The following is a 21,884-nucleotide window of genomic DNA, read 5'->3' as shown; positions in this document are numbered from 1 at the left end:
AGACGCAAAAGGATAGTGAATCCTATTCCAACCGGATCGAGAACCAACCAGTGATTAGCCGTGCTGTGACAGAGCGCGTGAGCGTAGTTTTCACTGGGAGGATGGAAGGTAGCCATTGACAACGGTGATCCACCAACACACAGCTTGCCATAGGAGGACATGCGTGCGTGAACAAGAAGACAGAGGAAAGTAGAGATTCAGAAGGCAAAGCATCTCCAAAACTCCAACATATTCTCCATTACTGCATAACAAGTAACCTTTAATCCATGCTCTATTGTTTATTTGCAATTCAACTGATAAACGTAATTGACTTCCTGACTAAGATTTACAAGATAACCATAGATTGCTTCAAACCAACAATCTCCGTGAGATTCGACCCTTACTCACGTAAGGTATTACTTGGACGACCCAGTGCACTTGCTGGTTAGTGGTACGAGTTGTGAAAAGTGTGATTCATAATTCGTGCACCAATGGCCATATATGCAACTGACGCGAACGCGTCAGTCATGCGTCCGCGTGACCAAATTTGTGCTTTTAGCACACTTCTTGCCCCAAGCTGGCACAACTCTCTACCCAAATGCTCTTTTACGTCGAATTTGCAGGTCACGCGATCGCGTCGGTGACGCGACCGCGTGAATGACGAAAATCACAAACGACGTGAACACGTGGGCCACGCGTCCGCGTGGGCTTGTTTGTGCGAAAAACTTCATTCTGGCGCCACTCCCGCGCAACTCTCTGTAACTTTTTATTTTTCTTGCACCCCTAAATGACGCGTACGCGTCGTGTGTTTTTTTTTTTTTTTTTAGCTTGAAGTGTTCGGCTCCTGTGATAAAATGGCTGCATGATCAGAAAATTAGTAAGGACTTAATAAAAATCAACTAAGTAAGAAAACTACTATTACGAAAAACATTTAAGGATGAAAAAGAACGATCATACCACGGTGGGTTGTCTCCCACCAAGCAATTTTAGTTAAAGTCCTTAAGTTGGACATGTTGTGAGCTTTCTTGTCATGGTGGCTTATGCTTGTACTGATCCAGGAATCTCCACCAATGTTTGTAATTCCAATGGCTACCGGGATCCCAAACTAGGCGCATAAAGCCTTTGAGCAAGTTGAAGCAAGTGACAAGGCCCCAAGAGTGTTGATTGTGGGAATGAATTTCAGGGTCCCAAACCTTGCTTTTACACCCGTCTTCTTGTGGATCACCATTGTTCCCACCGGGTGGCAAGCGATCTGAATTCTCATAGAGACATCCAAACAACCTTCTAGACCCATTCAGATTAGCTCTACACCAATTCTTGCACTTCAATTTGGAGCATGCAACCATATTGAACCTTGCTTGACAACTCTTACCACTAACCATCTTCCTCTTACTCTTAATACCACAAAGAGCTCTAAGTTGACCATCTGTCTCCAGTAGCCCATATTCAAGTGGGAAAGCAAGGATTAAAGATAGGAATTTTACCCACTTGAATGTTGTATTGGATGGTGATGGCTTTGGAAGAGGTCTTGCAAGCTCTACTCCCTTGTGTTCTACTTTGAATTCTACCACCTCCTTGCAAGCTTCCTCAATTTCAACCTCTTCTTCTTGGTAGCTTTCTTTTAATTCAATTTCTTCTTCATTGCTTACTAAGGGCATGGGAGGTTGTGTATCTTCCTCCTTTTTGGGTGCATCTTCCTCCTTTGTTTTTGCATCTTCCTCTTCTTCCATGTGTGAGGATGGAAAGTTCTCTAATGCACTGGAGTATAAACTCCTTTGATTGATTTCCTCACTTTCTTCCATAGGATCTTGCATTGTATCTTTTGGGAAGGAATTTGCTTGTTCCTCTTCCTGGTACTTGATAATCGACTGCATATGCTTCTCTATATTTTTGACACTTGTCTTTATATCATGTAAGCATTCTTTCATGAGAAGCTCAAGATCTGATGGTATTTGAGATGAATAAGAAAGAGGTGATGGTTCTTGATAAGTGTAAAAAGAGGATGGTTCTTGGTATGGATAGAGAGATAGTGGCTCTTGATATGGGTAGAAAGATGATGGTTCATGATACGGATAGAGAGGTGGTGATTCTTGATATGAATATGGAGGTGGTGGCTCTTGATAGTTGGAACATGGAGCACTGAGGTTTCTTTGGTTTTGACCTTGCCAACCAAAATTTGGGTAGTTTCCCCATTCATAAGGATATGAATCACTACTCGGGTGTGAGTAGTAACCCATATGATCTCTCTCCATTATTCTTCCTTAGCACATAACACCAAAAAGGATTAAACGCACCATGTGGTAAACAGAAAAGCAAAGAAGAAAGAACAGAATTCTAAAAATTAAAAAGAAAAAAATTAAAATTAACTAGGAAACACCAAACTTAATTTCAGAAATTAAGAAAAATAATTTATTAATACTATTTTTTTTTTTGAAAATTAAAGATAAAAATAAAACAAAATTAATAGAATATAAAAAAAATTTGAAGAAAACAAAAACGAAAAATAAGAAATAAAAAGAAAAGAATAAAAATTCAAAGCCGTAAGTTTTTATTTCTTTTTTTTTTTTTGAAAAATCAAAAGAAAAAAATTAATGCAAAGGGGGACACGGGAATGGGAAAAAAAGGAAACAAAGGAATTTTTTTTCGAAAAATAATAAAATAATATTTAAATAAAATTAAAATTAAAACGCCTAATCTAAACAATCAAACAACTAATAGTTGTTAATCACAATCAATCCCCGGCAACGGCGCCAAAAACTTGATGCGATATTTACAACCACACTTACTAACCGGCAAGTGCACCGGGTCGTACCAAGTAATACCTTACGTGAGTAAGGGTCGATCCCACGAGGATTGATGGATTAAGCAACAATAGTATTTGATAGGATTAGTTAGACAAACAGAAAAGAGTATTTGAATATTCAATCGTGCAGAAATTAAAATAGTAAAGTAAATAAATTGGGAAGAAAATATGGAGAAAATAGTTAAGGTTTCAGAGTTATCTATTTTTCCTGATTAATTTTTCTTACTAACTATTTTAATCATGTAGGATTTAATTTATGGCAAACTATATGTGACTAGACCCTAATTCCTTAGACCTTCCTAGTCTCCTCTAAAATTCATCAACAGCCAATTATTTGGTCAATTAATTCCAATTAGAGGGTGATAATCAATTTCTAGTTTATATGCCACAAAAACTCTAATTACCCAAAAATAAAATGATTATATGTCATGTATCCCGTTAAATCCAAATAATTAAAATTTAGGAGAAATTGTTTTCAAGCTGTTGTTCAAGTAAAGAGTTTTTCCAAGTTTTGCAAGAACTCAAATAGAAAGAGGGTCATACTTCCGTTCCACCCAAATTCATAAAATAAGGAGCGAAAACAATTCTTAAATTATAAATCCATACAAAAATTAAAATAGAAAAAGCAATAAAATCAATCCATACAAATAGACAGACCTCCTAACCTTAACAGTGGAGGTTTAGTTGCTCATAGAAAAGAGAGAAAATTAGGATTGTCAATTATGTTCCCCTGATGGGATGAGGTGGAATCTCCCCAGGACCTCTCTACCAAGGAAGGAAAGTTTTTCCCTTTTTTATAACTAATCCTAATAAATTTAAAATCTAATATCTAAAACTAAAAATTAAAATAATATCTTTTCCTAACTTCAGATTTGAATTTAAATTTGAATTAATTTAAATAATCAAGTCTTTAAGGGATGGATGGGAACCACTTGTTTTGTCCATTCTGCAGCTTCTAATCTGTATTTTCTGGGCTGAAAACTGGGTCAAAACAGCCCAGAAATTGCCCCCAGCATTTTCTGCATTTTTCTGCACGTGGCACATGTGACGCATCCGCGTCGTCCACGCGTTCGCGTCATTTGTGCAGATTCCAGTCCATGCGTTCGCGTCAGGCACGCGATCGCGTTATTGCGATCTCCTCCATTCCGTGCGGTCGCGTGAGCCATGCGTCCGCGTCGGTATTCGCTGGTCATCTCCTTCGTTTCTTCTCTTTCTCTGCAGAAACTTCATCAAATCCATCCGAATGCTACCTAAAATAAATAAAATTGCACAAAACTCAAAATAGCTTCCATAGTGGTTAAAATATAATTAATTCTTAATTAAACTCAACAAATTAGATGCAAATTCACTTAGGAAAAGATAGGAAAGATGCTCACGCATCATCTTCATGCTTCGATCCGGGATCCCATATCTTATTTTCGCACCCGCCTTCTAGTTGATCTTCATGAATTTTCCGTTCGGGTGGTTGACAAATTAAATTCTCTTTAGTGCACCAAGTCTTCTTCCTAGACCCACGTGAAGTAGCTTTCCTCCAATCATGGTCCCTATGCTTTGAAGCTTTGACCTCAATGAGCCTAATTCCCAACTTCCAACCACTACACAACTCCTTCTTACTCTTAGTTCTACAAAGAGCTCTAAGTTTTCTATCCGTTTCAATCAAGCCATATTCAAGTGAGAAAGTGGAGCTTAAGGGTAAGAGTTTTACCCACTTGAATATTGTGTTGGATGGTGATTTAGGGAGGGAAACCTCCCCACACTTAGACAATGCAAGGTCGACTTCCTTATGCTCTTTTTTGGGTATTTCCACCTCTTGATAACTTCTTTCATCTTCTTCTTGCTTGTTGACTTCTTCCAATTCCTCCTCATCATCAATCAAGTCAAACTTAGGAGGTTGTGTGAAATCTACTTCCATATCAACTTCACCTTTTATGGAAGAGTCTTCAATGAGATCACCAACATCATTTGGTGTTGAGTTGTCTTCAATAGCGTCAATTGCACGCCCCATGGGAGAGGATTCAATTATTGATAAGAAATCATTTATGATTGAATCCATCTCTTGATCAACATCTTCATATTCTTCAATCTTTATATGCTCCAGAGGTTGTTGAGATCTCCATAGTGGTTCTGCATCTCCTAGATCTTCAACCACTTCTTCCTTTTCTTCAATGACCCTAGGCTTCTCCAATTGTTCCAATACAAAGCTTAACTCTTCCTTCTTCACTGGATTTTCCAATCTCTCTTTCATGGTTTGCTCATCTTTCGATTTCTCACATGTAGCCACGGAAGCACCTTGAGTGTTCAAGCATTGGTAGGCTAAAGTATGCACTACCTTTGTCAAGTTAGTCACAAACTCTAGGGTGTTCCATTGCATATCTGCTTGTCCTTGAAGTAGCAAGGTGAAAAAATCATCTATTGGGACTTGGGGTGGATAGGAAAGTTCATTATTTTGGAGAAAGGGTTCATAGTGGGAAGGCAGTTCTTCTTGATAAGGGTATAGAGATGGTATGCATTGAGGTGGTTCTTGGTGGTAATCATGGTAAGGTCATGGTGGTTCTAAAGGTTCTTGCTCATGATGGTCACAAGGATGTGGTATGGATGATTGGTCATATGATGGATATGGGTCACAAGAAGGTGCTTGGTAAAAATGGGCTTGTGAGTATGATTGATAGTCATGTTGAGGATAAGGTTCATAAGCATATGGTAGTGGTACTTGATTATCACAAAAAGAGTCACCATAGTGATTGAGTTGGCATGCACTAGGATATGAATTATACCTATAAGTATCCAGAGGTTGTTGCCAATAGGAGTGATCAATTCCTTGAGACTCCTCCCATCTTGAAGTGTTCCATCCTTGGTACATGTTGTCATTAAACTCCACATTTCCTACAACATAGTGAGAACCAAACTCATAGCCAAAGTGAGAATTCATGGTGGAAAAGAAAAATAAAACTAACAAAAACTAGTAAACAAGTAAAAGACAAGCTATTCACAATATTCACATATATACAATAACCAATAACATAACACCATTGCAAGTCCCCGGCAACGGCGCCATTTTGATGAATGGATTTTTTGGACAGTTTAGAAATTCACTAATGAAGTCTCGTTGTAAAGTATAGTTTCTAAACCAACAATAATCCTTTTCATACAAAAAATTTGTTTGTCACAAGTACAAACCCCTAAAATTATAAACCAAAGTATTTAAACCTCGGGTGGTCTCTCAAAGGAATTGCAGGGTAGTGTTTTTATTATTGGTTAAGGGTTTGTATATTTTGGGGTTTTGATTAGGAAACAAGAAAAGTAAATGACAATTAAAATGAAATGATAAAACGGTCTTGGCATGGTTTGGTGGTCAAGGATCTCTATCCTTATCACTAACCACAACATGATAATTGCAAGGATCAATCTCACTAAGTCATCCCCTAACTGATAGTAAAGGAAAGTCAAGTGAGCTATACCAATCCAAGTCCATAAGTCCTAGCTCTCCACTAATTGAATTAGTGAGAATTAGAGTTAATGGCTATCAACTATCAATTACTTGGACATTAGTAACTCAAGAGTTCCCAAGTTACCTTCCCAAGCCAAGAGCACTAAATTCTACTCTAACATCTTCTCAAGCATTTCAACAAACACTTGGAAGGCACAAAAGAAAAGCATAGTAATTCAATAACAAGAATGAATTCTGACAATAACTAATTGCAAAGAATTAACAACAATAATCAAAGAAAACAAGATCTACATGAATTACCTCAAATTGTATTAAAGGAAAATAGAAGAAGGAAGAGTGCATCAACAACAAAGTATAGAAACAAAATAGAAGAAATTACAACAAGAGAATGAAAGAACAAGATATAGAAACATAGAATTGAAAGGTAGAAGTAGATGAAAGCAAAGATTAAAACCTAGATCTAAGAAGAGAGATTAACCTAAACCTAATCCTAATTCTAGAGAGAAGAGATAGCTTCTCTCTCTAGAAAACTAAACTAAAGCTAGATCTAAAGTGTAATGTGTGAAGTGATCCTTCCCCCTCAATCCTTGGTTCCTTTTATCTTTTCCCGCCAAAAACTCAGCTCCAAATGGGGCCAGAAACCCTCCAAAATCGCCAGGCACGAGTTTGACTAAAAGAATCACGTGCAGCCTTCGGCGCGTACGTGCACGGTGTGCGTACGCGTCCATGGAGCTTTTCGCAATCCACGCTTGAGCGCACGGTGTGCGCGTGCGCGCGTCCATAGGCGTTTTCCAAATCTTTGGTTTTTCATGATTTCTCCACTTTGCATGCTTTTTCTTCACTCTTTTGATCCATTCCTAGCCCTTTTCAATCTGAAATTACTAACAAACACATCAAGGCATCTAGTGGAATCAAAGGGAGATTAAAACTATCAAATTAATGACCTAAAAAGCATATTTTTGCACTTAAGCACAAATATGGAGACAATCACAAAACTACGCTAATCCATTTAATAAATGTGAGGAAAGGTTAACAAAATGCTCTGAATTCAACACAAGATAAACCCTACAAATGGGGTTTATCAGGGAGCCAACTTCTATTCACAAGTCCTAATCCTCTCCCTTGGGAAGGATTAGCGTTAGTGGCCAGAGAGCCAGCTAACAACTTCCAATTACAATTTAACTCTTGAGTCTTCCAACTCAAGGGTCTCCAAATATTAATCAACTCCAAAGCTAAGTTGGAAGCCTACTCCATTGACATGGATGCCAATTTCGCATACATGTAAAAGGAGTAGAAAGAAGACATGATAATTAGACTCAACTGAAAATAATCAAGAAATAATGAAATTAAATAGAAAAGTATCTTTGCATTAATTAATTCCAAAATCGAAGGTATCCATATAACTCTAAACAAAGTAAATGGGGAATAAAAAGAGTAAAGGAATATGAAACAAACTAGAATGATAAAGACTTTAACGGAGCTAGTAACTCTTCTCAATATCCAACTCAAAAAGCACAAAAACTAGGAATCCTAAAACCTAGAGAGAGGAGAGAGCCTCTCTCTCTATAAAACTACATCTAAAACCTAAATTGTGAATAACGAGAAGTGTCCCCTCATTCCTCCACTCTGCAGCCTCTAATCTGTGTTTTCTGGGCCGAGAACTGGGTTAAAAAGAGCCCAAAAATCGCTGGGGGCGAATTCTGATACGCTGAATTTTCGTAGATGCACGCGTGCGCGTGATGCACGCATGCGCGTCGCCTATCTTCAGGGAAACTATACCAAATTATATATCATTTCGAAGCCCCAGATGTTAGCTTTCCAACGCAACTGGAACCGCCTCATTTAAATCTCTGTAGCTCAAGTTATGGTCAGTTACGTACGAAGAGGTCAGGCTGGACAGCTTAGCAATTCCTTCAGTTTCTTGTATTCCTTCCACTTTTGTGTCTTTTGCATGCTTCCTTTCCACCCTCTAAGCCATTCCTGCCCTATAAACTCTGAAAACACTTAACACACATATCACAGCATCGAATGATAATAAGAGAGGATTAATAATTAGCAATTTTAAGGCCAAAGAAATATGTTTTCAATCACAGCACAAAATTCGGAAGGAAAATGTAAAACATGTGAATTCTATGAATAAGTGTGAGAATAGTGGATAAAATCCACTCAATTAAGCAGAAGATAAACCGTAAAATAGCAGTTTATCACGTTGTCAGGAAGGCCTTGTAATAAGACGCATCATATGCATCAGCTAAGTACATCCGGCTTTTGAAATTACTAAGGTGATGTCTCGAATCGGTCATTCCGTTATAGAGGTCCATGTCAGGGGTTTTGAAGTTTCTGGGAACCTTGACTCGCATTATCTCTTCAATGAACGGATCCTCCTCTCCTAGAGGATTTTCTTCCTAATTCACCCGATTGTTCCGACTTTGAAGGTCGGCCTCTAACTTCGAAAGCTTGTCTTCCAACTCTCTTCGTTGCCGTACTTCTTTTTATAATACTCTTTCTGCCTCTCGTTGTCGTTCATCCTCCTACTCCAGCTATTCCAATCAGTCGTGATGCCCATGTTCCATTCCTAATATTTCTGTTGGATGAGAAAGTTCTTCGTCTTCAGGTGGGTGGACTTCCGAGTGAATTCGTCGTGGATGGGGGTTTCTTAACGTTCCTTCCCTGTGGGGGGCACTTGTTTTTTCCCGTGGTGGAGGTAATGCAAGTGCTCGGTCATCGTTCTGAGGCTCTTGTTCCGATTCGGATGCCGTATGACCGTCCTCAAATTGATTGTCCGCCATATGTAGGTGTGGACTTCTAGGTCCCCCGGCAACGATGTCAATGTTTCTAAGGTTATCTGAAATTGGGTTGCTTTGGGCTTAAACGTGAGGTCCAAATGCCTTTAGATGATCTGTCCGACGTCTTCTCCAAGAAGGATGAATCCGTCCGAATTGTTTGAGAAGAGGTGGGGGTGGTACCTGCAAGGGACTTCGATGCTTAAATTAGCAAGTGTTTTAGTAGGTTTTTAGTATATTGTGTCTTGAATATACCTGAGGGTGTCAGTGTATTTATAGTAGAGTTGATAACCACTTTTTAGAGTAGTTCTACCTTTGATGGTGGATAACTGTTCCCTTTTGTTAAGGAAGTTGTTAAGATATCTCTTCCAGATAAGCAGGAGATATCTTAAGAGGTAGTTACTTATTCAGATAAGTAGGGTTGAATTACCTTTGTCGTGTTCGGCAGGAGTAGAAGAGGCCACTTTTATCAGGTGAGCTCTTATTCTTTTCGAGCCTGGCTTTATTTTGGGGTAGGTATGAACAGAAATGATTTAATCTGCAACGAAGACTTAATTCAAATAATAATCATGATGATTTTTAATATGCTACATCGCAGTTTGAAATTTGGCAAGGCCAAATAATAGATAAAGACTCTTAAGTATTGTGTGTTTGAGTTTATTATATGTATAAAATATTTTAATATTTAGGATTGAAGATGTCCAATCCATCTAACCATAAAAATTTAATCTTGTGTAGGTTAATTTTTCATTGCTTAAATAGTTGGTTTAAATTTAGAATAAAACCCAAATCAGTCCCTGACAATTAGTATTCACTCTTTAATTTAAAAGCTGTGCTTTGTAAGGATAAACCTAGGCATCTAAAAGGCTAAGCCTTCATTTTCTTATCAATAAAATTCTACGGTCCAAAAAAGACCTTTAAAGAAATCACATCGAGAACCGCACCGTTAACATTTCTTATAATGACGACAGTGATCCCAATTAAACATTTAAACTTGAAAGTTGAAATCAACCTTTTCATTATCGGTGAAATTGAATCCACGTACACTAAAAAAAGACGTATCGCCTCAACAATACCAATAATTTTCGCCCAGACTATGAATTGGATTACTAGTCAAACCAAGAATAACATAATACTCAGTGTAGAAAGCAAAGCAGGTAAACAACAATCAAGGGCAATTTAAATACCAAAAATTAGAACCTGCCACATTCCCAAATCTAAACCAATGCCAACAAAAGAGTTATATAATTATTAAGTGTACTCAATTTATATAAAGTACTATATAAACTCTTCCATCGTCCACCATTGAATTGGACTCCCAACAGGATTCTCATGTTATCTAACAGTAGACGATAAATGGTAAACAAATGAATTGAGTATGACAAACACTCTCCTATCTAATACAGTATTAATAGTAATACGGACTATCCCATGCGCAAAATAAACCAAGGTCTCTTAAGTCTTAAGATAGATATGTATGATAAACTATGTTTATTGAATAACATTTATTGCCCTTTAAAATGCTTAATTATCTCTAATCGTTACAAGAGAATACAGGCTCATTGGAAAACTGCGACCATGCTTTTTCTACTATGGCATAGAAAATTACAACAAAGATTGATCGGGATGAAACTGTTATAATACACTCCATATTATTGTCATATATAAGATTATCAAGTCTTTGTCCTTAATGCGCTCTTATTTCCAAAACCACAGTGAGTAATCAAGCGGCGACCTTCTTTTCAGTGGCTGAATTGACAATGGTAGCAAACTCAGGACCCTGCACCACAAGCGAAGGCCGTAAGAAAAAGTAATCACTGGAGTTCTTTGATCAACTCATAGTAACCCCAGTATGGCCAATAAAATCTTGAAGAAACCATGTTACCTTTAACGAAGCACCGCCAACGAGAAATCCATCGATATCTTCTTGCTTTGCAAGCTCAGCACAGTTGCCCCCATTTACAGACCCTGAAAACCGATAAGGACAACATGAAACCTTAAACTTTCTGAAATTTCTGAGTCACTCTAACAGGTTAAGTTCAACGAGGAACTAAAGATAGAATTAGGACATTTTTGGATGAGCTTTTACGGAAAAAATCTTTTCTCAAGTGATCACTTTTCAAAAAATCTTTTAGAAAAATAAAAGTATTTTCCTGTTTGGATATCTCACATAAAAATATCTTTTTCATTTAGCAATTACATTTGAGTACAACAATATAAAAATACTTTTTTGTTTATTTATTATGTTAAAATATCTTTTTTTAAGTAAAAAAGATCTTTTGAAAAACAATATAAATTGTAGCTTTTAAAATACGATGGTTTTTTTATTTTTCTAGTGCTTTTACTTTTACTATTAAAATTTTGTCAAGCACACTAAAAAAATAAATAAAATTACTTTTTTGTTGGAAAAAAAAAAGATCTTTTTCTAATAATTTAATGACAACCAAACAAGCAGTTAATGATTTACTACCTCCATAAATAATTCTGATTTTGGATGCAACTTCGGCGGAAACATTGTTTTTGAGCCAATCACGAACAGCTACATGTACTTCCTGAGCCTGCTGGGGTGTGGCCACTTTACCAGTTCCAATGGCCCAAACAGGTTCATACGCAATCACAATATTGTCCCAACTAGGCACTGCATCTGTACATAATGCCCCGCATAATTGATTTTATGGAAGTAATCACCAATCCACACACTTGGTTTTCCCTGAAAGAAAATGGATTTCAAATCGGTCGTAAGAAGCATAAATTTACCTGCAAAAGCCTTCAATTGCTGGTAACAAACATCGAAAGTTTTCCCAGCTTCCCTCTCTTCTAAGAGTTCACCAACGCACGCTATCACTCCAAGACCCTCACTCAAAGCATAAGCAGCTTTCTTTCCTATAAACTGGCATTGACAAGCTTTGATTAACATGATATACCTTAAAATAAAATAATAACGAAAAAAGAAAACACTAATAAAGGCACTGAAAATATCTGTGTTTGTATTACATCGTCTTTTTCTCCAATAATATGTCTTCGCTCTGAGTGCCCAAGAATAACCCACTTGCATCCAAGGTCTTTGAGTTGTTCCACACTAGAAAGGTCAGACAGTAATAAGTGACACAATTAAAATGTTGAAGTACAGTGCGGCACACAAGGACCAGAAAATAAGAATATCGACAGCAAGGCAAATGTGAGCAATAAAAGGGCATCTATAATCATCACACTAACACAAAAATCCAAAGATCAATCTAATTGAGCCTATGTCATCCGGGAAAACCCAATCTAACCTGATTTCTCCCGTGAAAGCACCACCTTTTCCCACCCAAGAATTCTGTGCAGAAATTTCAATCCTATCTGTAATTGAGCCTTTCACCTGGTCAATGTACACAAAGGGAGGCGCAACGACAACATCTGTACTTCTCACAAAATTATAAGGGATTATCAAAACAGAATAACAAATAATAAATAAATGATAATGATAATTAAGAAAAAACTTCTGGTAAAACAATATGATCAACGTATATGTTTTTAGGTAATTATGCCTCCAAGTTATTACATCATTTTTCCAATACACGTTTATTATCTCATTGCCATTTTGCTAATTTGGTGTTCCATCAAAGGAAGAGAAAACTGGGGAAAATAAAACAGAAAAAAAAAAGAAAAGGGGGGGAGGGGAGGGGAGGGGAGGGATAGGCTTCTATTTCAGTAACTGAGCCATTCTTAATTTATATGGTACAAAGTTGAAAAGAAGAATATATTTGTCATTGACTAAAGCTTACAACAGGAAACACTTAAAATTGAAGATTGAACACCAAATCTCACCAACATCAGCCTCCAATTTCGCATTGTTCAAGTCAGAGACAAGTTTACTGATGGAGTCTTTTGTTCCATTCTAGAGACAACAACAAAAGTAATGAAAAATTATATACAAGTATACACATAGTATTGAACGAGAAAATGTGAAATGCAATCCTATTTATTACTGAACTTCAAATTGATTGAATCATGAGATCATGTGATGATGTTTCCAACTGCAATAGCGATTAACTGACCCATGAGACCAAAAGCATGCTTAGTTATAGGTGGTTGAAAGCATATAAAACAGAAAAAAAAAACTACTGAAAAATGCAATTAAAAAAAAAAACCTTTGAAGCATGCAGGAAATTCACAACATGACCATGTATCATGAGAAATACAGGCTGCTTTCTCATTGGAAATATTTTAACAGTCTAAAGGATAGGTTTCACTGTCCAAAACTGTTCCACTTAGTGATGAAGCCATGAAAAGAAAAAAGCAAAATGTGTTTCTTTAGTTCTGTAATGAAGAGGAGTTTCTCATATAAAAAAGGGGGCAGGATGCTAACTTCAGAAAACTATATGGTGCAATCAACTTGTGTTATAGGAAGTTATAAGGGACCGAGTTCAACAAAACCCACAGGGAGACTCAAGGGAAAGAAAATCTTATTACCCAAAAAAATGACAGAAATCGCAAAGGCTACATATTTTAATATTATATCCTCAACAAAACATACCTAGTGAGTTATACTGCGGATTTTACATTCCATAATGTGCTGCTATAAGTGTAAGAAAATATATTGAGAGTTGTGATTTGGTAGTTAGAATCCATAATTGCTGTAGTGCCAAAAATAAAAGCTGCTTATGCTAAAATAAGAAAAAACAAGGACTGAAATATTCAACCACCTACATGGAGCACTGTAAAGAAACCATAAATAGTGTAAAAGAATATGAGGGATAGACACTTACACACTTCCAATTGCCACCAACAAAGAACTGGAATCACAAAAAGGGAATGAATAATATCAATAACCAATATACAAGTAGCAAGACGGATACATAAACACTAAAAAGAAAACAGTACATTGAGAAAGAAAATTAGTAGAAATGCTTCTGAGTGAGTGGATAATAACTTTAGTATTATTCCACAAACTGTTTCAGAACACAGTGAGTTGAGTTATGCTAATCCAGCTATAACAAGCGGATCAATCCAAACCCGTTAAGGAAAATTACATTCTCCACAGAAAAACACAATCAATCGTTTAACCTAATCAACAAAAGTTAACCCTTTTTTTTTTCTTTTCTAAAGTTGAAATTTGCCAAAAAAAACAAAACAAAACCTTCATGTTTAATAGAGATAGAAAAGAAAAAGGGGGAAAAGAAGAAACCTTTCCAGTGCCGGCCATGGCGACGACGGGGCGGGAGGGTTTGGAAGCAGTAAAGGATAAGCGGAGGTTGGAGTGAACAGTGTCGAAGAAGGAGTGAGTGGCAGAGAGAGAAGGTTGAGAGCCGAGAGAATCGAGCTTGGGGGAATGGCGGCGAAGGCCAATGGAGAGATGAGAAGCGAGTGATGATGAGGTTGCAGCCATGGCTATGGAAGTGTTTGGGTGGTCGAGGCGTGTTGTAGGTTCAGGTACCAACCAAAGCAGCTATATTTTCTAGTTTTGGATTGGTTTCGTTTTTGTTCGCGACACACCCTTTCTACATCCCTTTACCTACCACCAAAGTCAGTCCTAAGACCTAATTGCATTTGCATTTAATTATATAACCATACATTAATAAAATTAATTGTTTTTTTAGCTCAATTGTATAAATTTTATTATTTAACAATCGTAAAACAAAAATTAATCATCAAAATAACTATAACATAAAACGGTTATATTATTTGTACATTAAAATCAACTATATATAAAATATATATTAAAATATAAATAAAAATAAATTAAATCATACATATATTTATATACAAATATATTAGTGATTAATTTTAATAGATAATTTTAATATATGAATAATACTTTTTAACATAAAAATATATAAAATAAAATTATTTTATTTTATATTAATTAATTTAATAACTAATTTTTAGAATATATAAAATCTGTTATTATTTAAATTATGTTATGATTTTATATTTTGTATATTTAATTTATTCTAATAAATTTATTAAGTTTATTTTTTATTCTACTACGGTATTTTTCGGATTAATTTAATAATAAAATAAAATATATAAATTTATCATAATTAAGAAAATTATTCTGTTCTGGTCCTCCCCAATAATGAATTAATATCTACTTACTTCTACTTAATATACTAAAATTGGGTTTTCTCCCAACTAATAAAGGTGAGGTATCATCCCTAGTGACTCCGTTTTCCCTCCAAAATGAATGCACTTTTTTCTATTCTAAATTATTTTATAAAAAATATCTTTATTATAATTATATTATAATTAATATTTAATAAATAATACATAATTATACTATTTTAGGAACATATCTTCATTATAATTATATCAAATTAATATTCAATGCATTATTAAACTACTTATCAATCATCAATTAAAAATACTTTTAATAATAATAATAATATGATAATGATATGATAATGGCACCGATCGTGGTAATCATAATAAGAACGGAAAAGCTCTGCATACAAGCCCTTGTATGCTTTACAAGTTCATTAAGCAATAAAACAAAAATACGCGCTGCTCCACATACGTTGTATACACGCGCTATATAAGATCCCGCGTATATCTAACTACCAAATTTAAAAGATTTGTTTCCTTCTTCGTTTTCGTTATTTTGAGATTTGGTTGTTCTTCTTCTCGCGCGTCTTCCCTCCTTCTTCTCCATCGTTCTTTTTCTCTCCTTTTCTCACTGGTATGTTCTTCGTTTATGTTACTTTCCTCTCTCTGTGCAACTCGAGCTTCGTTTTCTATTTTGATTTGTTGTTTTCTGAAATCAAAGTTTGAACTCGTTTTGAAGATAATGGATCATTCAACCTCAGATTGTCAGTTGAATCCAGGCGAAGTGGATTATGAATTTGAATCTAATGAAGTTCCTGAGGTTTGATTTACATAAGATTAGTATGAATTTTCTTTCAGTAATTTGTATAGCATTGTGTAGTTGAAAAATTGCTGAACATTGACTGTGAAACTAACACGTTAACATGAATCTGTCGATTCAATGTATTAGTTGTGATTAATTATCTGGAATTTGTAGCAGATGCTCGGGTGTAGATCAGGTCTTTTTTGGGTGTATTTTTGCTAGAAGTGTGGATGTATTTAAACTTTACTGGTTTTTTGTTATTTTAATTGAGTTGTTGTTGTTCAGGTGTATTATATCAGACATGATTGGGTGTGTTTTTAGTTGTTGACATGGTGTATTCTGCAGCCTGTGTATTTACAGTTTATGACTTTAAAGGTCATTCTGTAGTTGAGTTGTTGCGGTAAAGGGTGTATCATATTAGACATGATTGGGTGTATTCGAATCATATCTATGGGTGTATTCACAGTTTCTGACATGGTGTATTGTGTAGCCTCTCTCGGTTGTTGATGACGAGCTTGTTCCGAAGGTTGGAATGACCTTTACCACCCTTGAAGATGCTGAAAAATTTTACAGGAACTACGCCAAGGCTGCAGGTTTCTCTACAAGAGTTCGGTGCACAAATAGGAAGGGAAACGAGATTAAAAATCAACTGATTACATGTAGCAGAGAGAGAAAATGGAAATCTAAAATATCTCCGACTGAGAAGACCAATCCGACAGCCGGTTTAAACTGTCCTACAAGAATTTATATACACACATTGAAGGATGTCGGTGCTTGGATCATTTCAAAGGTTGTGCTGGATCATTCACACCCCTGCTGTCCAAGTAAAGCAGAGATGCTCAAACAGCACAGGGAACTAAGCATGTCCATTCGTCGTACGATAGAGAATAACGAGGAGACCGGTATCAGACCAAGCAAAACCTACCAATCATTTGTTGCGGCTGCCGGGGGTCACCGCGAGTTAAATTTTATCGAAAAGGACGTGAGGAATTACATTACCAGGGAAGTGCGGAATGTTTCCGAACAAGAAGATGCAAAGGAATTCGGAAAATATTTCTTAAGAATGAAAGAGAAGAATCCGAATTTCTTTTTTGAGCTCGAACTCGAGGAGGATCAATCGATTAAGCTGACTTTTTGAGCCGATGCAAGAAGCAGAGCTGCCTTTGAGTATTTCGGAGACGTCATTTCATTCGACACCACCTACAATACAAACAGGTAACAAACTGCCCCTGTTTATGATGCTAAATTAATTTATTTTTACGAATCCGCAGCAGAGGTGTATATTGGCTGTTTCATTGGGTGTATACGAAGCATTTGTTAGGGTGTACCTAATGATTTTGCATTCTGGACTATGGTAATTTGTTTCAAGTATAATTTGGTCTGTGGTTCTTTTGTCGGGGTGAATCACCACGGTCAGTCAACACTTCTCAGATGCTCTTTGATGAAGAACGAAGAAATTGAATCATTCAAATGGTTATTTCAATGCTGGCTTCGTTGCATGGGAGGAAACGCTCCGAAAGGGTTTCTCACCGATCAATGCGCATCAATGAAAAGGGCTTTAGAGGCCTGTATGCCAACAACAGTTCACCGTTGGTGTATTTGGCACATCATGAAGAAGATTCCAAGCAAATTAAACGGGTACAAGGGACATGCCGATATCGAACAAGAAATGAGCCAAGTTGTTTGGAACTCTCATAGCAAAGACTCATTCGATAGGAATTGGAATGATTTTCTGCTGAATTTTGGTCTTGCGGACAACAAGTGGCTTTCAGGTAATGTCTTTTTAAAATCTGCAGCAGAGGTGTAAATTGCATGTTCCCTCGGGTGTATTTATAGTCTGTGTTTGGGTGTATTATGCAGATCTATACGAAGACCATCACATATGGGTTCCTATCTATCTGGATCACCACTTCTGGGCAGGGATGAGAAGCACACAAAGGAACGAGAGCATGCATTCATTTTTTAACAAGTATATCACCCGGAACAGCTCGCTTATTCAGTTCCTCAAACAATACGATAATTGCCTCGGAAGCAGGGAGCAAGCAGAGAGAGAATCAGATGCTGCAGATTTTCATACGGTCATACCGTGTGCAACCAAATCCTCCATTGAAGCTCAGTTTCAAGATGCGTACACTCATGCAAAGTTTAGGGAAGTCCAAGCGCAATTCAGAGGAAAGGCGAATTGCATCACCAGATTAAAGAATTCCGCTCTAGGCTATTCAGTATACGAAGTCGGAGAACAAGTTTCCAGCTCAATATTCAACAAGTTTGTGGTTACTTACGACTCAGTTGCAGTCGAGGTAAAATGCCAATGCTTATTATTCGAGTCGAGAGGGATAGTGTGCCGTCACGCACTAAGCGTGTTAAGCTTCAAACAAGTAAGCCAAGTGTCACCTAGATATATACTGGAACGATGGAGCAAGAAGGTAAAGAGGCGACACACACACATCAAGAGCAGCCACGACGAGCCACTGATGGAGCCAAGAAGCAAGAGGTTCGACCAATTGGTTTTTCGTTCGCAAAATATTTGTGAATTTGCATCCGAATCGGAGGAGCTGACTGCAATTCTGCACCGTGCGTACGATAACGTCATGGCCGAGATGGAATCATTAAAAGTCAAAAGGAAGGGGACATCTTCTTTATCCCACGAAGACGCCAACTTGGAATCCGTTAACGAGCTTCAAAGCCCGCCAAGGATTCGAACAAGAGGACATCCAAAAAACATGCTAGGTTCAAAGTTGGACAAACAGATCGCAAATGCCACAAAGAAGAAGAAGACGAAAGTTTTAAGCGAGGTAAAAGTAATGTTCTTTAAATTTGTGGCGATTGAGTTTTTTTTTCTCGTTAATAGTTTAGCTAATATGTGAGTGTTATATTCAGATAAACCTGTTTGATGCTGCATCAGCGGTGCATTCAAATTCCAGCCAATATCAAGGACACGTTATGAATTATCAGTTCAGGGTACCAGCAGCAGGGGATAACTCTTTGGGTGTATAGCTTTAAAGAATATGGGTGTAAAAGAACTGTTCTTTTGGGTGTATTTTTGTTCATTGACAATTTACATATAGATACATATATAGATACATATAGAACAAAAGCTGTAAAAATTCGCAGGTTATGGGTGTATATTTGATTTGATGTTTTTCTTCATATTTTAGTACTTGTAATTCATACATTTTGAATACAGCACAGACAGTTTGGGTGTATATTTTATGCAATCTTGGGTGTATTATTAGGCCTGCGTTGGGTGTAACAGTTTATAATTTGTGTTTATATATGCCTTGATTTTTTCCTTCATATTTTACCACCTGTAATACAGCTTTTGAATACAGCACGGACAGTTTAACGGCACAGATAGTTTAACTATGGAAAAAAATATACATGGAATAGAAGTTGTTGATAAATGGCAAATATTTACAGCATTTGTTCAATTTACAAATATTTACGCAGTTTCTATATCAGCAGAATTTATCTGACAAAACGGACTCAATAATACAGAGGATGGCTTCGACAGCTTTATAGCATTACTCTCTCTAATTGCCCGATCTCTCTCTTTATTCATCTCACTGAATAGTATCCGCGAAGCATACTCTACTCTATAGTGGTCCACCTCCTCCTACAATTAACAAGTATATTCTGTTTAAACAGCAATATTAATTCAGTAAAGTAATACAGAGTTATATAGTTCTAAAGACAGTTACCTGTGGCCAATTATCCCATTCATACTTCCCCTTTTTAATGTTTTCCGGCTCAATTAACTCCATCCACTTCATAACGTAGATAGCGCAGTCATAGCTAAAAATGAAGAAAATAAATTATAAATCTCATTTACGAAAGTTTAATGTTCAGAGTCACAAATTTATACCTTGATTTTTGGCCTGATATTTTAACATATGATGATTTAATTTCCTTCTCCTTCTCGCCTTTCTTCAGAGGTTCCCCGCCGGCATATGTTATCAATCTTGAAAATACATATCCCTTAAATACCAAAACAAATCAGTAATACACCCGAATGAATGCACAAGATACACCCAACTGAATGGATAATATACACCCAACAGAACTAACGAAATAGACCTAAATATTAAAGTAAAGAAGACAGAGGCAACTTACGGTGAATTTATTAACCTTCTTTCTCTCTTCGCCGGGAGCTTTTTTGTGTAGCGGGTCAAGTATATGACATCTCCGCTTCGTTGTATCTATCAGCCATAACCACCAATGCCCCGAGTAGCAAACAGGTGCAAAAATTTGAAGGATTGCCACATTTCAACAGTGTTATTTTATTTGGCATATAAGTAAAGAAGCGTACTAACAAATTTAGCAAATGAAACTTACATATGGATGCGAAGTTAATTTTTTTGCATCTATGAAGGGAATAAAACTCGGGTAGTCTTCCACCCTGAATTCCTTATTCGTTTTCGGTGATATGAATTCCCCGTTTGGGTGATCCGAAAGTGCCATGTTCTGCAAGAATTGCGAAACAAGAAATAAAATATTGAAAATACACCCAAGTGAATACTTTAAATACACCCAAATGACTACACAACTTACACCCAATTGAACGTAAAAAATACACCCAAATCAATACAGAAAATACACCCAAAGTTCGTAGAAGTAACACTTACCACAATATCGGGGGGGGGGGGAAACAGTATATTTGTTCTTGAAACCTCTTTTCATTTTTCTGGTTGAGGATGTGGCAGACGGCAGATACAATCTAGAAATATATGCCGAAAGCAATTTTACATTAATAAACATTGCAGTTGACTTTGGTGTAAAAACATTAATGTTATTCTAATATTACCGCAGATTCTATATCACTTTTTGCCTGGAGGGATGCAAGGTGCATTCTAATCAAAATGTATTTATCTTGGGCAATTAGAGTGCACATGTGCTCATACTCGTTAGTATTGCCATCTGCGTCTTCCTTCAGTCGCGTCGCCCAGATGTAGCACTTTTGTTTCATATCATCCGTAATCTGATTTATTCCCCCAGGAGTTTCAAACTTCGCAGAACTTTCCCCCCCAGTCTCCCTTTGAATTTGTGGACTTTTGTTTTTTCCCTTCGCCGCACTGCTTGCTATTTTTTGGACCAAATCGTCTAATTGTTCTATCAAATTTGCAGCTTCTGGAGATTTTGCCCTTTCTGTCTCCTGCGTTGACGCTCCCTCCTGGCTTGAATCAGTCAATCCAAGGCTGAATGATGGCACCCCTGGATCTGTTTTAGGAACATAAGATGCTGTCCGTGCCATCATCAACAGGGCAGCAGCGTCTTCTGCGTCTGAATGACTGTGTCATCATGTATAAGAATAAGAATAAGAATAAGAATATACGGATGATAAGCAAAGATTGATTTTAGTCTGATGAACTTACATTTTAGTTGGAGCTGGGGGAAGCGTGGGTGTGGTCTCTTGAAGTTGTTTGGGGGGTTCAGGAGTGCTGCACAGTTACAAAAAATTAATCATGGCGTAAAAAAAACTAATCAGGAACAATATACACCCAAACTGTTAGCAAATATACACCCAAACTCTAAACAAATATACACCCAATACTATTTCTTACGTTTCTGTAGTCCCTTCAATCTGTAGCATAGGGGTTGGTTCAAAATCTGTCTCAGTGGTTGTTTGGGATGCCGGCACAAAAACCTGAATCGGGACTCTAAACAAGAAGAAAAATGAAGGGTTAACAACGCCTTTGAAAATAATAAGGTTATAAGGTTGAAATATTCTTGGAAAACTCACATTGTAAGCGCATCCGACGGTGTCTGTTCCCTCACAACCATCATATTCGAATCAGCGGGACTCAACCTAAAATACACCCAAAGAAGGTCAAAAAATACACCCGAACAATTCAAAAAGAATACAGGCTTTATTTTTTGAGAACTTACATACTTGCAGTTTTTGCTTTTTTTTCCTGCCTTTTTTTTCTTGAATAAAATAATAAAGGACTTTTTTTCTAAAAAAATATATATATAGAATTAGAAGTAGAAGGTAATAGAAGAAAAAAAGTAACGGTTATCTAAAAGAGAAATTACATGCTCTCT

At 36.7% G+C, this 21,884-nt stretch overlaps 1 protein-coding gene across 1 annotated transcript; it reads right to left on the bottom strand.

Moving 5' to 3' along the window:
* Positions 1–10,489: 10,489 nt before the first annotated feature.
* On the bottom strand, positions 10,490–14,572 carry LOC112754293 (triosephosphate isomerase, chloroplastic). The gene is made up of 9 exons (XM_025801889.2): positions 14,184–14,572; positions 13,765–13,791; positions 12,824–12,893; positions 12,289–12,412; positions 12,008–12,092; positions 11,771–11,903; positions 11,484–11,657; positions 10,899–10,981; positions 10,490–10,793 (listed from the first exon to the last, which is right to left on the bottom strand). The coding sequence occupies exons 1-9, from the start codon at positions 14,382–14,384 to the stop codon at positions 10,737–10,739; spliced, it is 954 nt and encodes a 317-aa protein (XP_025657674.1). The 5' UTR covers positions 14,385–14,572; the 3' UTR covers positions 10,490–10,736.
* Between the last annotated feature and the right edge of the window lie 7,312 nt (positions 14,573–21,884).

The sequence above is a fragment of the Arachis hypogaea genome, chromosome 16 (genome assembly GCF_003086295.3).
Source record: "Arachis hypogaea cultivar Tifrunner chromosome 16, arahy.Tifrunner.gnm2.J5K5, whole genome shotgun sequence".
NCBI lineage: Eukaryota > Viridiplantae > Streptophyta > Magnoliopsida > Fabales > Fabaceae > Arachis > Arachis hypogaea.
The sequence above is the reverse complement of the archived record's forward strand: the minus strand, read 5'-3'. Positions and strand labels throughout refer to the sequence as shown.